This window comes from Nilaparvata lugens, chromosome X, assembly GCF_014356525.2.
Source record: "Nilaparvata lugens isolate BPH chromosome X, ASM1435652v1, whole genome shotgun sequence".
NCBI classification, from domain to species: Eukaryota; Metazoa; Arthropoda; class Insecta; order Hemiptera; family Delphacidae; genus Nilaparvata; species Nilaparvata lugens.
Genome location: NC_052518.1, coordinates 3,271,339 through 3,288,441, shown reverse-complemented (window position 1 = coordinate 3,288,441; position 17,103 = coordinate 3,271,339). Strand labels below are relative to the sequence as shown.

Genomic DNA, 17,103 nt, shown 5'->3' with positions numbered 1-17,103 from the left:
GTAATATGTATTTCAAATTTATATTTTGTTGACGAAGCCTATTGCATTGATGTTTATATGATTAATGGCAAATAAAATTCTTATTCTTATTCTTATTATTGATCACGGAGTTCTTGAACGAAATTATGAATTTACGGTTAACCCTTTCCCGAGAAAATTATGGACGATATTTTTCGTCACAGTCTAAAACAAAGAATTGCAACAAATTACTAATAAAAGAATAAGACAGGTTAGTTTATGTTTTGATCAAAACTTCTTAAATAGAATATCACTGTTGCTTCTCACATCCCATTTTATCTTTGTAAACTTCCAAATTTTGTATCACTTATTAATGAAAAAAGACAGAATACATATCTAAATAAATATATATGAATTAAAACAGGAGACACAAGACATAAATAGATTGAAAACACTTAAAAAATTACATTAGAAACGGAAATTTTCGGGAACTGTGTTCCCTTTCTCAACCGAGCAGAGAGTGAGTTTTCACTCACGGAAAATGTCTGTTTCTAATGTAAGTTTTTAAGTGTTTTCAATCTATTTATGTCTTGTGTCTCCTGTTTTAATTCATATTACAAACTTTAAAGTGTTTTCTGTTATGTGCTATAAATAAATAAATAAATAAATATATATATAAATTAAAACAGGAGACACGATATAAATAGATCGAAAACACTTAAAAAATTACACTAGAAACGGAAATTTTCGGGAACTGTGTTCCCTTTCTCAACCGAGCAGAGAGTGAGTTTTCACTCACGGAAAATGTCCGTTTCTAATGTAAGTTTTTAAGTGTTTTCAATCTATTTATGTCTTGTGTCTCCTGTTTTAATTCATATTACAAACTTTAAAGTATTTTCTGTTATGTGCTATAAATATATATATATATATATAATATATATATATATATTATATATATATATATATATATAAAAAATTAAAACAGGAGACCCGATATAAATAGATTGAAAACACTTAAAAACTTACATTAGAAATGGGGGAAATTTTCGGAGACTGGGTCTCCTTTCTCAACCGAGAAGACTGCCAATATATATAGATATATATATATATTATATATATATATATTATATATATATATAATTGTCCAGTTCAGTAAAAATATTATTCCCCTGAGCTCTAATGGGACTATTCATACTAGCACAGCCGGAGTGGGTGTGAACAGTTCCATTAGAACTTATGGGTATCATATCTTCAATGTAATGGACACGTACACTGATACTGATATGTGAGAATCCAGCTTTATAGAAACGAAAGTCTAGAGACCACAAAATTTGACCGTTCTATAAATTATATTACAGTGAGTAGATGAAACCAGAGTGTGGTAAAACCTCGTTAAATATTAATAGCATGTAATGAAATCAGTTGTTTTGTGTTTCTGTAAAGAGCTGTTTACTAACTAGATCCTGTGTGATGAATATATGATATTCTGAGAGTATAATGATTAATACTCTGAAACTCACGTTCATTTCTTTGGATACTTAAAGTATTGAAGCATAATAGAATAATATACAACCAGACAAAAAAGCTATAATTATCAACAAAACTTATTATTAAATAAATTACCGACAACAATAAAAAATTTACCACAAAAAAATTCATATCTACAGTAGCACAATGGCTCAAAAAACAGGCTTTTTATACAATTGACGAATACCTAAGTCATAACGTGAGCATCTGCTGTTTTATATTATATTTGTATATGTATATATGTATACATATGTGTACATGTTTAATGTTATGTATATATGTGTTAGCGGTACGATATATTGTTAGTATATGCAATGCTATGTTTTATCTTCACATGACGTTTGTTTATAACATTTGTAATGTTCGATGACAAGAATAAAGATTATTGATTATTGATTGATTATGAAGTATTCTTTAACTAGTTTCAATTATTAAAGAGCCAGTGTAAATCACTTGTGTTCTGTTCATATTTATTCTCAACTCTGAGATGATGAATGATATTGTATATATCAATGTATGAGTGGGTAAATGTATTTGAATGAATACTGTGTTTCATTACTCTAATACTCTATAATTAGATGCAACTCAATTTTACATAGGTTGAATTGGATTTTGTCGTTTTGAATGGGATTCCTTTGGGAAAATTTATATTGTAATGGAATATTGAGCTCTCATTGATAAGAATCAATAGTTGAAAAACTAAAATGAACTGAGCTATCATTGATTGGATGATAAAATTTACTTGAAACTATAATTGAATAAAAACACACATATGTTGTCAAATTCTACACAGTTTTATTCGGTTGACAGTCAACTTGAAAATGTGACCGGTGTGGTCACGAAACCATGGTCGTGTACCGAATAAAACTGTGTACAATTTGACAACATATGTGTGTTTTTATTACTTTCCTTGCCCTACTACCATAGGTAAGGAAAGTATTGCTTTCCAAAAAAAATTAAGGTACCCTAATTTCAAGTTTTCTATACGTTTCAAGGTCCCCTGAGTCCAAAAACATGATTTTTGGGTGTTGGTCTGTGTGTGTGTGTGTGTGTGTGGTGTGTGTGTGTGTGTGTGTGTGTGTGTGGTGTGTGTGTGTGTGTGTGTGTGTGTGTGTGTGTGTATGTGTGTATGTCTGTGAACACGATAACTCCATTCCTAATCAACCGATTGACTTGAAATTTTAAACTTAAGGTCCTTATACCATGAGGATCTGACAATAAGAAATTCAATAAAATTGGATTCAAAATGGCGGAAAAAATGGCAGATAATTACTAAAAAACCCATGTTTTTCACGGTTTTCTCGAAAACGGCTCTAACGATTTTCTTCAAATTTATACCATGGATAGCTATTCATAAGCCCTATCAACTGACATGAGTCTCATTTCTGGGAAAATTGCAGGAGCTCCGTAATATTCTTGTGAAAAATGGCGGATAATCACTAAAAAACCATGTTATTCTCGGTTTTCTCGAAAACGGCTCTAACGATTTTCTTCAAATTTATACCATGGCTGATTTTTCAATTATGGAACGGTTCTACAATATTGACAATATTGACTATTTATAAGCACTATCAACTGACATGAGTCTCATTTCTGAGAAAATTGCAGGAGCTCCATAATATACTTGAGAAAAATGGCGGATAATTACTAAAAAAACCATGTTTTTCACGATTTTCTCAAAATAACTTGACCGATTTTTTTCAAATTCATACCCTGTATAGTTATTTATCAGCTCTATTAACTGGCATGAGTCTCCTTTCTGGGAAACTAATGGGGGGTCCACCCCATCCTTGAGAAATGGACTTTGTAACCTCCTTCTCGTGCATGAGGTAGGTAGGTCGAGCAGTTCATAAAAAGAACACATAGTCGAGATATTTCATCTGTAGAACAGCTGTTTTGATGACTTTAAAAAAATGACGACTAAAAAAATCATCGAATTACACAATTTACACAAAGGAAAAAGTACTCAATTATATATACACATATACAAAAGTCTGATCGTAGTTTCAAATATGAGCAAGGAATGTTGTGTGAGTGTACCACACCAGATTTTTCAATTATGGAACGGTTCTACAATATTGACAATGGCTCAGTCGAATTTTTACTCATAAAACTTGTTTGAAGAAGACTTCATCATCTTTATGTTCCTTATTATCAAGGCACCATGTCACCTTTGGGTAATTCAATTGAATCATATTTTCATCATACGAGTGCACGTGATATTTTCATTTATGATATCAATCTCCGCATTGCATTTAGATAGTGATGATAGGGTGTTGACGTTGTTGTAGTAATGTATTTGTGCAGAGTTGTATGCACATAACCTCAACAGCTGAACAAACGCTCACAGGAATATTGCAGGCGCTTAGCTGTTTTGTTAGCTGACTCCAAAAAGGATATACTCTACTCGGTTCATGGATATTCGTGAAAAATTACAAAATAGCTGCAACACAGTTGAATCATAGGATTCAATAGAGGAATCTAACTTAGTTCAGCCATTATTTATACATTGAAAGATAAAATATCATCCTCAACTATGATGAGTGAGAAAGGAACAACAGGCTTGAAGCCCAAAACTGTTCCTATCCCAAAATTTGGATAGAAAAACTTTATGTTAAAATTATGTAAAAGAATTAGTGCCGGTTGCACAAATGCCGGTTAAATTTGAATCGTAATTAATCCCACGAGAACCAATCAGAGAAGCCGTCTTACCTGGCGGTGTGTCACCTGGTAATATGGGACATATATATGAATCGTATATTTATCTAATATTGATCAGGATTCTAGAGTTTTTAAATTAAAAGTTCAATAATCAGTATTTTGTCTTTGATCAATCTTTGTCATCGACAGAAAGGTTGTTTATTTTATTTGTTGTCAATATTAACGTTAGCTTCTCTCTGTTTTTAATAACAAACATGCGCTTGTGTGACAGATAGGAATATGTACTTGAGATGGCTTTCATGTTTGGCATTGACTGAGTTTATATTAATACCCAAAATTTAGCTTTTGAAGCAGAGTTCGTTCGTTAGGACTGTGAGTAAGTCCGGTTGTTCTGGTGAAAAGGATAGATTTTGCTCTTGTTTTATAATACAGTTTTCCTGTCGCAGTTTAAAGAGAATTGTATTATTGAATAAGACGGGATCTGAACCCATTTCACTAGATCAGTTATTTTGATTTTTAAATAATAATTAACGTCGCGTTTCAACTAGTGAATGCCAATGGGGGAAGCCATCTTCAAAGGTAGGTGTTATCCTTTTTGAGTTTTCTTTTTTAATTTTTCATAACCACAAAGATTGTATCTTTAGCAGCAGCGAGTAGTTAGCCCATTCATTTCATTTTAATATTGTTTTCTTATAATAAAGTAATCTAGATTTGTTTGAATGTAAATATATGTTAAAAATTCATTAAATTATATAGTAGATTGTTCACCTTTTGTTTTATCTTATAACCACCAAAACATATTACATAAGTTATAGTTTCTTTCCCCCGTTACATAATTGGTGGAGGCCTCCTTACAAAAGGCCTTCTCTGATTGGTTCTTGTGAAATTAATCACGGTTAAAGTTTAACCGGCTTTTGTGCAACCGGGCCTTAGTGTGTTCTCTTGAAATAATTCTCAACTTCAGAGTAGATTAATTCATGATTCAACATTCCTCAAATTCGAGTTGTAATTTTATCTGCTTAAGAGATTTCAAGATTTTGAAAAACCTGAGCTATATCTACTTGTAATTTGACATTTCAAGCCTTAGAAAAAAATCTGTGAAAATTAATCTGTAACATTCCACTCAGATATGTAACCTTCAACTTCAGGAATCATATTTTTTAAAAGAGGAAGAACCTTTAGTTTTCATATTTTTGAAGGATTCCGCCATCTCTTTTGGAAAAGAGTACTTATTATATAAGATAAAGAATGAATATCGGGGACCGAGCTTCGCTCTGGAGTACAAAATCATAATAAATTTATTACGAAAGAAGAAATTATAATAACATTCATAACATTCATACAGAAATGTTATATCTAATCACAGTAGATTGAGATTAATTCCCAGAGGAATGCAAAAATTTCCCTCACAAAGGCCCAGTTGTACAAAAGCCGGTTAAATTTTAATCCTAATTAACTTCACGTGAACCAAATCAGAGAAGACCATTTCAAAAAGATGGATCCACTCTGGAATTAATCAGGATTGAAAATAACCCGGCTTTTTTGCAACCGGCACTAAGTACCTGATTGAATGATTACAAAAGTTCAACAGCTGAATCATAATTTTGACACAGTCCCACACACATGAACTCGCTCACTCACTTCCAACACCAACAGACGACGAAATAATTATTATCAGCTGTTTTCCCAAGGATGAATAATAATTATCCTTTTAATGTACTTCAGCGAATTTTTCCAGGGATGAGACCTAGTGCAATCGAATCTTTATATTATAAACCTACTATGTTCTGAATTTCGTGAGAATCGTTAGAGCCGTTTTCGAGATCCGGTGCAATACAAACATATATAAACATCCAAACATCTAAACATATAAACAGAAGTTGCTCGTTTAATAGTATAGGATTTATTGAAAATTACATGATCAGAATCGAATCTTTCTCAATCGCACCGAATGGAATATAATTTTTACCAATGAACGTAAAAACTCTTTTGAGGGATTGCGCAAAGTAGAACCAGTTCAAATCTGCAATCAGAATCAATCTGGATCCATACATGTCGGTTTCAGTGAAAGTGAAAATAAAATTTTCATGACTTCTGATTGGACTATTCCCACTTAGCACAGCCGAGCTAGTATGAATTATCCCATTACAGCTCATGGGAATAATATTTTCACTGTACCGGTAACTATCACTGACACTGATGTGTGGGAATCAAGTTCTATACTAATTAGTTTTGATCAAATGATTCAAAATAGATGATCACGGCTGGTACAATTTGGCATTGAAGTATGACCAGCTATCCTGAGCTATTGCAAAGAGTATGAATTCAATTCCCTAGTGCGATAAACAGAGAAAAGTAAATCTACTCTATTTTTAGACTCGAGATACTACTTGCATTCAAATCGCCCTAATTGTTTCATTTGCGAAACATAAATTTCCCCGCTTCTATTACGAAAGGCTATTCAGGACTGGAGTAGATTAAGAAAGTACGGCTCAAGAGCAGGATGTGAATTTCCCATTTCTTTCAAGCGAAATCCTGAAAACCAAGAGAAAATTTCTCAACTCAAATGCTGATAAAGTACGGGTATAGGCAGGGAGATATGGATGATTTGATATGGCAGTCATTTTCATTTTAAACAAAATTCATAATTTATTTCTTTATATTATCAGGAGACCAGGGAACACCCCAAAATTTCTCCATCTAGGGTTGTGAGGCAGAGAGGACCTGGAGTCCTAACTCCGCCTTAATAAAGGCAAATAATCAATCAATCTATCTTCAAATGTTAAGCTTAATCTTAAATGTTATGCTAAACATCTTCAAATGTTAAGCTTAATCTATCTTAAATGTTAAGCTTGAAATGCTTGTAATTCTCATTACAGAGATAAACCAAGATCTACATAAAGAACACATTGATTGTGAAGAAAAGCAGCATGATATCAATTTAAAAGCGATCCTCTAAATCGATTTAATGCTCTGAATATTGTGAGAAGTTACATTCGAGCATTCCACGAGGAACAATTATAAAAGGCATTAAATTTACTCATTTTTGATATTCAAGAGCATAAATTTTATTTATGAAGAATTGAATTTTGAGCGGGACAATATCAAAGCTCAATAAATTTTAGTGTCTCCTTCAATCTGTCAGGAGTGTAGACTATAGATAACAGATTCAGCAGATGCTTTATATCAATCAAGTTTCAATCTTCTTAGTTTTTTGTGGAATGACGATATGCAACCTGCACATTGGAGAAATAAAGTTTGAGATAGGTTGAAAAATAAATGAATGACAGTTACCTACCTATAATATAATAAAGAATTGGCTTATACAGGTACGGGATAGGAAATTCACGAATGACGCATCATCACGTCTGAACTACTGGACTAATTAAGGCAGTGCAAAGGCTAAGAATAAACTTTCTACTGGTGATATTTTTCAAAGTTTTTCTATTTGTATATCATCAAGCTAACAAATTGAAAAAGTTTTCTCAGGAAAACATTTTTTTTCTGATCATTACTTTTTGAGATATGAGCGCCTGAAGTTTGAATTTTTGGGACAGAACATTTCAAATTCGGTAAGATATAAATCCATGAGATTTAGAGGATGGATTCTTCATGGTATTTCTGATCTAGTAGAACAAAAATTTTCTGAAAATATCAATTTTTGAAAAAGTTATTCAATTTACCAAAAATAACTCAAAAGTTATTTTTAGTAAATTGAATAACTATCTTAAAAATTGATGTTTTCAGATTTTTTTTTGTTTTAATAGATCAACAATACCATGAAGAATCTATTCTATAAATCTCATGGATTTATCTCTTACTGAAATTGAAATGTTCTGTCCCAAAAATTTAAAATTTAGGCGCTCATATCTCAACAAGTAATGATCAGAAAAACAATGTTTTCCGGAGAAAACTTTTTCATTTTGATAGCTTAATGATGTACAAATCGAAAAACTTTGAAAAATATCACGAGTAGAAAGTTTATTTTTAGCCTTTGCACTGCCTTAACTTGAAATTTTGCATATCGATTCTTAATTCACCAAGGTTGGTTCCAGGCCTATTTTGAATTCTTCAAGATTTAAGTAGGTCAAGTTTTTTATTAGACCCTTGCGGAGCACGGGTTACCTGCTAGTTTTAAATAACCTCTGCATAATTACTCTGTATTACTCATTACTGTATCCTAACTCATTTTCGTTTTTACAGTGAATATAAGATTAATCGATTGTTTGCTTTTATTTTGTGCTAGGTCTAGACAGACCCATTGCACATCAAAATATTATACATCAGAAATTATAAGTAGCATAAAAAATAATAATCTATATAATAAGAGAGAGTAGGGTTGTGTTTGTTCGCATCAAAACATGTCAACTTTTGGATTGCATACCGGAAAAACGAAAATGATTTAGATCTCCAAATTTTGCACATAGATTCTAAAAATATCAATTTCATGCACCTCGAAGCCCAAATTTCAATTTTCCTTCTAGATTTTTCAGAATTAATGTTCAAATCACAATTATGAGACATGAATACATACCATATGTTAATATAGAACTATAATCTAGAAAGACTACCTCTTCGAAACAGATGGTTAAAATTGGTAACCAAATTAATAATCAGTCCAATTTTGTGAGGTTGGCATTAAGTTGAGGAAGGTTTCTAAACAAGATTTGACTTCTGTCACTTGATTAGGTTAGCACCAAGTTGAAGAACTTAATAAAGTACTAATAAGAACTTATCTGTACTATAATGAAAGAACGAACTGGCTCATACACGTACGGGATAGACAAATTATGTTTGACGCATCATCACGTCTGAACTACTGGACTGATTAACTTTAAATTTTGCATATAGATTCTTATTTAACCGAGGATGGTTATAGGCTATTTTCAATTTTTCAAGATTTCATTTCGTCAAGTTTTCAGTTTGTCAAATTTTAAAATAGACCCTTTCGGAGCACGGGTTACCTGCAAGTCATAAATAAATGAGAGCAGGTTCTTCTACTGGACTGATAAACTTTAAATTTTGCATATAGATTCTTAATTAACCGAGGATGTTTCTAGGCCTATTTCCTTTCGGTCAAGCTTTCAGTTTGTCAAGTTGTAAAATAGACCCTTGCGGAGCACGGGTTACTGATATTCGGTATAATAATACATAAGACGATGACTTCCAAGCATCAGGAACGTTAGCAATAAAAATATCAGAAACTGACATTCAAATTAGAGAAGTCAATTAAAATGAGATATAGATGAAACTCAAATCATTGTTTGATCTGAGCATCATTCAAAGTAATGTGGAAATTTGATTGTTTGTTACACGCTTTGGGTGCTCTGTGGTTGAAATTAATTAATCATGGGCAAAGAATAACCCCAAAATCGATATTAATGTACATGGAGATAAAACGTTACGCAGGGCAGTGACAACAATCACGTATGTAAAGAACAGACCAACATACAACCTGACCCACACACTCTCAACAAGAAACAATCACGATCAAAGGAATGGGAGGTCATTTCACTGGAGCACTCCAGCTAGTTGTCAAAGTACAATTACTGCGATTCCCGACTGATTGTGTAGTTGAAATGTGCCAAACACACTTGAATTTATAGATTGGAACATGTACATAAATACAAGCTATCACTATCAAAGTTGTTTTTGCTTTATAATGGTGCCGTGCCTGCAAGTGACTGAGTCGCCTGTAAAATTGAATCGATAAATACATGTCGTAAAAATCATTCTCCAAGCGACTTCAGCTAAAGGGCTTTACAACAAGTGAATGCTTCTGAATCAGATTTTTTGTCAGAAAACTGCTCACTTGACTCCCAGTAGCATACACATACTCCCATAGCTATACATAGCTAGTCTGGCCAGTAACATGACGTTTCATGATGCTTTTTTAGCCGTCGGTCCCGGCTGCCTAAAAAGCAGTCGTTAGGTCATGTCAGAGGCTCTGAAATTGAGACCTGAAAGCTGACACCAAACCTGAGCCGGCCAGGTCACTCGATATTATTATTATGACGTTTAAATTTTCCGATACGACTGTCATACCAACAAATAGATCTTCTAGATAAGATAAGATATTAATTTATTCAACACACTTAATCATATGTAATACAATAAACAGTTGAACATCGTCATAGAGATATAGTTAATACAATGCGCTTATACTTGTATTTATACAATAATTTGTAAGTGCCAATATCTACTAGCTATCACAGAAGTCTATAACTCTGTAGTAGGCCTTCGCAGCAAGACAGCTGTATAAACTACTTTTGAAAATGCTTATTGACTTAGATTTCAGCTCTGCAGGCAATTTGTTGTATAATTTACAACCAATATAAGAAGGTACTTTCTCATACAGTTTCGACCTATGCTGTCTTAAAGCTATATTGTTCTACTTCTGGTGTCATGATCGTGTACTTCTGCATTCGTGACCAGTTTCGAGATATGTTTATGGGTGAAAATTAATAATTTGTAAATGTAAATAGAAGGTAAGGTGAGAACATTAAAGAAACATATGCCTCTCTACAAGACTCATTATACTTAAGACCAGCCATGTATCGTACAGCTCTTCTATACAGTTTAAAAATCCTTTGGAAATGAAAATCAGCGGTGCCTCCCCACAACTCTATACCATAAGCAACATGGGAGTAGAAAAGAGCATAATATACAATTTTAGACACCGATAATGGCACAAATTTCACGATATTTCTTATAACAAATAGATCCTTACTTAGCCTAGTAACTAGTACATCCACATGTTCTCTGTTCACCTGTACACAGCGGGTTTTCGAATGCAGACCTACGTGGCAGCCAGGATCCCTAATGAATTAAATGAATGAGTTCTTTATTTGGAGGAGTTAGTACTTTCAAGTCCACTCAATGGAATCTCTACAGAGAATCCTAAAGAGCTCTTTCTACAGAACTTGCGTCAAAGCCACAGCCACTGACGTTCAGGTTTTCAACTGTACAGAAGTATCGGACATCCTAACTGAACAGCCTGAATAGTGTTACTTTTTCTAAGTAGTTGTGAATGGGTGATTCAAAAATGACTTTACAACTTTGAAAATTCATATAAATCTTATTAAAGAGCTGGTTTTGGTGTTGTTTTAAAGGAAAACACTCCAAGTTTAAAACTCGCGTAGTCCGCTGGAGTCTGGTAGCGCCGTACAAGCGCAAGCGGCAGTTACGTCAAAGATGGCTGCCTTCACTGGACCTGAGCGTGCTAGCTATGTGTTTTGGTTTGAAAAACGGCATAGTATACCTTGATATGTTGCAAAAATGATTGATACCACAGATCGATGAGGATGACCGAGAACGAAATGTTTTCTTAATGAAAGATGGCACACCACCACACTATCTGACTGACGTCCGGGATTTTCTTAATGACCGCTTTCCAAATCAGTGGATTGGCCGTAATGCGCCAATTGCATGGCCCCCTCGTTCCCCAGACCTAACTCCGTTGGTTTTTTTCTTGTGAGGTTTCATAAAAGATATGCTGACCTCCTTTGCCTGTCACTCTACCTGAACTTAGAGCAAGGATTTGCGCTGCTGTTGAGCAAGTTACACCTGAAATGCTAGTGCGAGTCTGGGAAGATATCGATTATCGATTGATGTCTGCACGATAACCAACGGAAGTCACATAGAACATCTTTAGTTTAAGGTAAAAAACTTGAAGTGTTTTCCTTTAAAACAACACCAAAACCAGCGCTGTACCTTGTTTAATAAGATTTATATGAATTTTCAAAGTTGTAAAGTCATTTTTGAATCACCCGGTACTATGGTAGTTATCCATACTAAACAAAAAGACTAGGTCTCAAATATGTGTTTAAAAATATCTAGTTTATTTAATCAGAATATTTATAGCCTCTGCCTGTCTGATAAATCATATAATCAATCAACATACAATAATTATTTAACGACCAATCCATCTATTTCGTTATTATAAGATACTAAATGAACTCAACTGACATTAAGCTAATTTTTCTAATAACATCAAATTCCTCTGGAACCTCTTTTGGATTTCGAAGCATAGCAAATACTGTATAACAAAAAGGTTTGTTGATATAATCTTTTCTACCTAGGTACATATGGAAGACCTTTCTATATCAGCAATATTATCTATTCAAGTTAACATGCAAGTTCTATATTGTTATCTTTACCAAGTCTCATGGCAGACGATTCAAAGACGCAATTTTTTGGAAAAGATCTTTCACACCAGAAGGATTTCATTTTAACGATTATAGAAAAAAATCGATAAAACTAAAATTATTTGTCCATTTACATTCACAACAAATTTCAATAGCAATTAAAATTATTTGTCCATTTACCATGAATTATCATACATTCACAACAAATTTCAATAGCAATTCTCATGGAAATTAAGAAGTCTTTTAAAACGAAAAATCCAAGAGTGTGTCACTAGATTAAATGGTACACATCTAATAGCACATGCCAGAGTATTTTCAAGTTGGTGCTGTATCCATTGCTCTGTTAACTAGATACACTGTATCATAGAGAAACAATAGCGTAAGTAGATAAACCATGGTGTAGGGAATTTATGTCGCAACTTTTACTGTTATCTCAAGCCGATTACTGTCGATTATTGTAAATTTTTACTGTTTTGTTGGGGTGAGAGTGTATGAACGGCACAATTTGAGAGACTACCAGCGTCACACAGCTGCATGGGGAAGAACTAAGTTAACTATCGGCTTGGGATAACAGTAAAAGTTGCGACATAAACGCCCAATACCATGGGATATCTACTTATGCTATCGTTTCTCTATGACTGTATACAGTAGAGTTAGGCCCGGTTGCACAAAAGCCGGTTAAATTTTAAACGTGATTAATTTCACGAGAGGCAATCAGAGAAGTTTTTTTTTGAAAAGACAAGTCTGATTGGTTTTCGTGGAATTAATCACGGTTAAAATTTAACCGGCTTTTGTGCAACCGACAATTAGAAGTGTAAACGAATAGTTTATCATGTTCTTAATAAAATTTGAAGTTTGATTGGAGAAAATGTGTAGTTCACTTACCATTTTGAGCGCCCTAGCCTGTGCAGCGATTTCACGTTGAAATGGAGGCAGGTAGACTCGCAAAAATGGCATCACAAAGGGTCGAAGAGGAAAATTGGTTATTTCTTGAAGGGAATGATGGAAGTCTTCAACAGATACTGCACTGCTCTGAAATGCCAAAATATGCGCTTGTTTAGGATACAGTAAATTCCCGATTATCCTATATAAACCTGCCGCGGGAAGGTCGGATAATCGAGAAGTTCAAGTAACATAAAAAATAATACTCTTTAATGTCCCTTTCTATTACGAACTGCTTGTTAATAATCAATCAATTTCATTAGAAAAACATTTTTACATTGTGGGGTCCTGCTAAACCCGTCGGTTTTTCAGCAGCTGCCACATCAAAACAAAATTATTCACAACGTTAAATTAAAATTAAGTATCATTTTTGAATACTTAAATTACGACATAGCAGTCAGATTTCTGAAGTATTGAAGTATTTATGATTTTTGAAGTATTCAAGATAACAGTTTTGATAAAAAATAAGAGTATTCCATAGCTAGTTTGCACTTAACTTTCTTTGTAGCAGTGATTATGTGGTATGAATTAATGAGTGAAGGGACTTCTAGTTAACACAAACAGTATTTTATTAACTATTAGTGGCACTTGTTTGAGTAATTAAACCTTTATTAATCTCTAATGGACTATAAGAAAAATGAATATCAGTGTGGATGGATTTATAGAATGACTTATCAAGGAAAACCACTGTTATTCGCTGAGATAGCATGAATTTTTTGTCGTAGTCAGGGCCGGATTTCCCAATTCATAGGGCCGAGCCTATGGGCACACAGCAGAAAGAAAAGTAATTAAAATATCTAGAAATAAAAAGGAATAGTCATAACTTGCCATATTTTTCTGATTAAAAAATCAGACTATGGTCTACATTGGTATAGTGGATTCAAGTTTCTGTTATTGTAAACTTGACAAGTTTTCAAAATAAATCCATTGTACACAAACGTCAAGAAAACAACTTGACCAATGTAAAAGCCTGTTTAATATAAGCAAAAGAAGGTGTTTGATAAAACATGTCCAACTCACCACAAGGCTCAGTACTAGGGCCTTGACTCTATCGCCCGTTTCATAGGAAATGTCCTGTCCAAATTGCACAACGGTGGTCAAGAATCGTTTAACTTTACCAAGTTGGCGGGTGTTGACAGAGGGTGGGCTCACACCTGTAATCCAATGTACATGATCCTGTAGTATTACCTTGTATCGGATGTTTCTTTTAGGGCCGTTTGCACAGTATAGATTGCTAAACTCCATTAACTTAATTTACTTAAGTTAATCTGAAAGTTTAAACTTGAATCGGTTTTCTCAGTGCATTTACTAATCCAGTTTAAGTTAAACTAGTTTAGCGTTAAGTTGGTAATAGAATTTCATCGTTTATAATATCAGGAAGGGTAATTTTTACAGGAAAATTGCTATTTGTTTACAATTCATCAGAGGTTATGTAGCTACTAATTCCTGGTTCAAAATACACAGAGCTGTAAGCTGTACGGTGATAAAAGTGAAAAGCGATCAAGAAATTCTTCAAAAAATGATGAAATGCTATAGAATTATTGGAAACAAACTTATATTTAGTTGGCACCAAAAAATATAATCAAGAATCTAAGACCTTATTTTGTTATGAAAATTTACTTAAATCTACTACGGTCTTCCTCGTTTATTAGAAATCTCTCGAAAGCAAAATATCTCAGTTATGTGTTATTAAAAACATGTTTTCTAATCAAAATCACTGATAAAAATTGTCTTATTTTCTATCAAGTGGGTTATTTAATCAAATACTAAATTGGCACTTGCTTTACTCAAGCAAACCCGTTAAAAAAATTCTCTATCATCCCAGAAATTGAACTGATTCGTTTTTTGCCAAATTTTTCTCAGTTCCAAAATTTCTTCGCAGTCATCTCTATCAATCGCATTAAAAACTTCTATCAATTCCTGTCAATTCTATCAATAATGATTCACTATAACCTAAATAATTATTATCGTCTACAGAAGCATTAAAAACAAACGTCGAAAAATAATTTACTATTAGCTGTTTCCCCATCACATTTTACAGATGTCTAGTTAATCCATATTATTTGGTTTAAACCTCCTGTTTTAGAGGTTTAAACTTTCCCAGAGTTTATACTCAATACAGAGTTTAAACTGATACTACACAAACGGAATTTTAGTTTAAACAAAAAAAAAATCCAGATTTGTTTTAAGCTTTAGCTTACAGATGTCTAGTAAATCCAAATTATTTGGTTTAAACCTCCTGGGAGGTTTAAACTTTCCCAGAGTTTATAAACTCAATACAGAGTTTAAACTGATACTGCGCAAACGGAATTTTAGTTTAAACAAAAAAAAATCCAGATTTGGTTTAAGCTTTAGCTTAAACTTACACTGTGCAAACGGCTCTTAGAGGTATAGAACTTTAAATTGAAATTAAACAACAATGGATTTTTCGATTAACATAACTATTTTTAATCGAAAGATAATCTTGTGGCATTACATTTTGAATATGATTTCTGGCATATGACCGCCTCGACTGGGTCGGATGAAGTCCAATCTGGACATCCAATTTTCTATGTATTTTTCCAATATTTATGTCCGTATATCGGCAATAACACTGAGAATGTTGCCTTCCAAAATGGTCAAGCGTTTGTGGCTTATCCGAATCGACCAATTACTTTACATAGCCCCACAGAAAGCGATCTAGTGGTGTTAGATCACAAGATCTTGGAGGCCAATTTCCAGGTCAAAAACGTGGAATTAGGCCACCAAAAGTGTCTTTCAATAAATCAATTGTGGCACGAGCTGAGTGACATGTTGCGCCGAACCACAGCTCCTGGACATCATGGTTGTTCAATTCAGGAAAGAAAATCTTCCATAAAGTGGATGGGCACATATCCAATTCCTGTGCTCGCTGGCGGATGGACTCATTCGGGTCTTCCTCAATGCTATCATAGAGAAACGATAGCATAAGTAGATATCCCATGGTATAGGGCGTTTATGTCGCAACTTTTACTGTTATCCCAAGCCGATAGTTAACTTAGTTCTTCCCCATGCAGCTGTGCGACGCTGGTAGTCTCTCAAATTGTGCCGTTCATACACTATCACCCCAACAAAACAGTAAAAATTGACAATAATCGACATTAATCGGCTTGAGATAACAGTAAAAGCTGCGACATAAATTCCCTATACCATGGGATATCTACTTACGCTACTGTTTCTCTATGATGCTATGTTCTGCAATAGCAATATCTTCTTCTGTACGCACCATACGGCGTCTCTGGGGATACAAGTTATCTATAAGAGTGAACGTGGTGCAAAAACGTTCCATGGTTAATCGAATTAACTACTCTGATATACGACTTTGTCGAAGATGGATGTAGGGCTCAATACGTATTCCGCATAGAACCATTATTTTCGAAATAAAATTGCACTATTTGCAAGCATTGTTTAGGGGTGAGTTTATTCATGATGAATTACCAAACAAAACTGAGAATGAATCACTCAACAAATGTTATATCGGTCGTCATCTTGAACAGTAATGCCAACTTGAATAAAAAACCTTCAAACAGTAATACCTCAAATAAAAAAACCCGTTAATATCATCAAATTAGTATCAATACACAGTAATATTATTGAGGAAATGCATACAAAATGTCCAAGGAAAAATAATAATACTGATGTAGGCTAGCCGTACATGGATACTCATCATGTGAGCACGGTTGCCAAGGTGACTGTTTTGGCAACGAACGTTTACAAGTAAATAACTAATTAGAGTTTTATGAGATTCGTTCAAAGATGATGTTTTATTTTATTTTTATCTTGTTCAATATGTAAACTTTTAATGAATAAAGTGTTAATTACAAAAACACATTTACAACAATTCAGTCAT

At 33.5% G+C, this 17,103-nt stretch overlaps 1 protein-coding gene across 1 annotated transcript in view; it reads right to left on the bottom strand.

Moving 5' to 3' along the window:
- Positions 1 to 17,103, bottom strand: part of LOC111056570 (protein CBFA2T3) — a 127,355-nt gene that overhangs the window by 34,231 nt on the left and 76,021 nt on the right. The window contains exons 4-5 of the mRNA XM_039442243.1: positions 14,256 to 14,389; positions 13,179 to 13,325 (exon numbers count right to left, since the gene is read on the bottom strand). Coding sequence (XP_039298177.1) covers positions 13,179 to 13,325; positions 14,256 to 14,389 — 281 coding nt within the window. The remainder of the gene's footprint in view (positions 1 to 13,178; positions 13,326 to 14,255; positions 14,390 to 17,103) is intronic.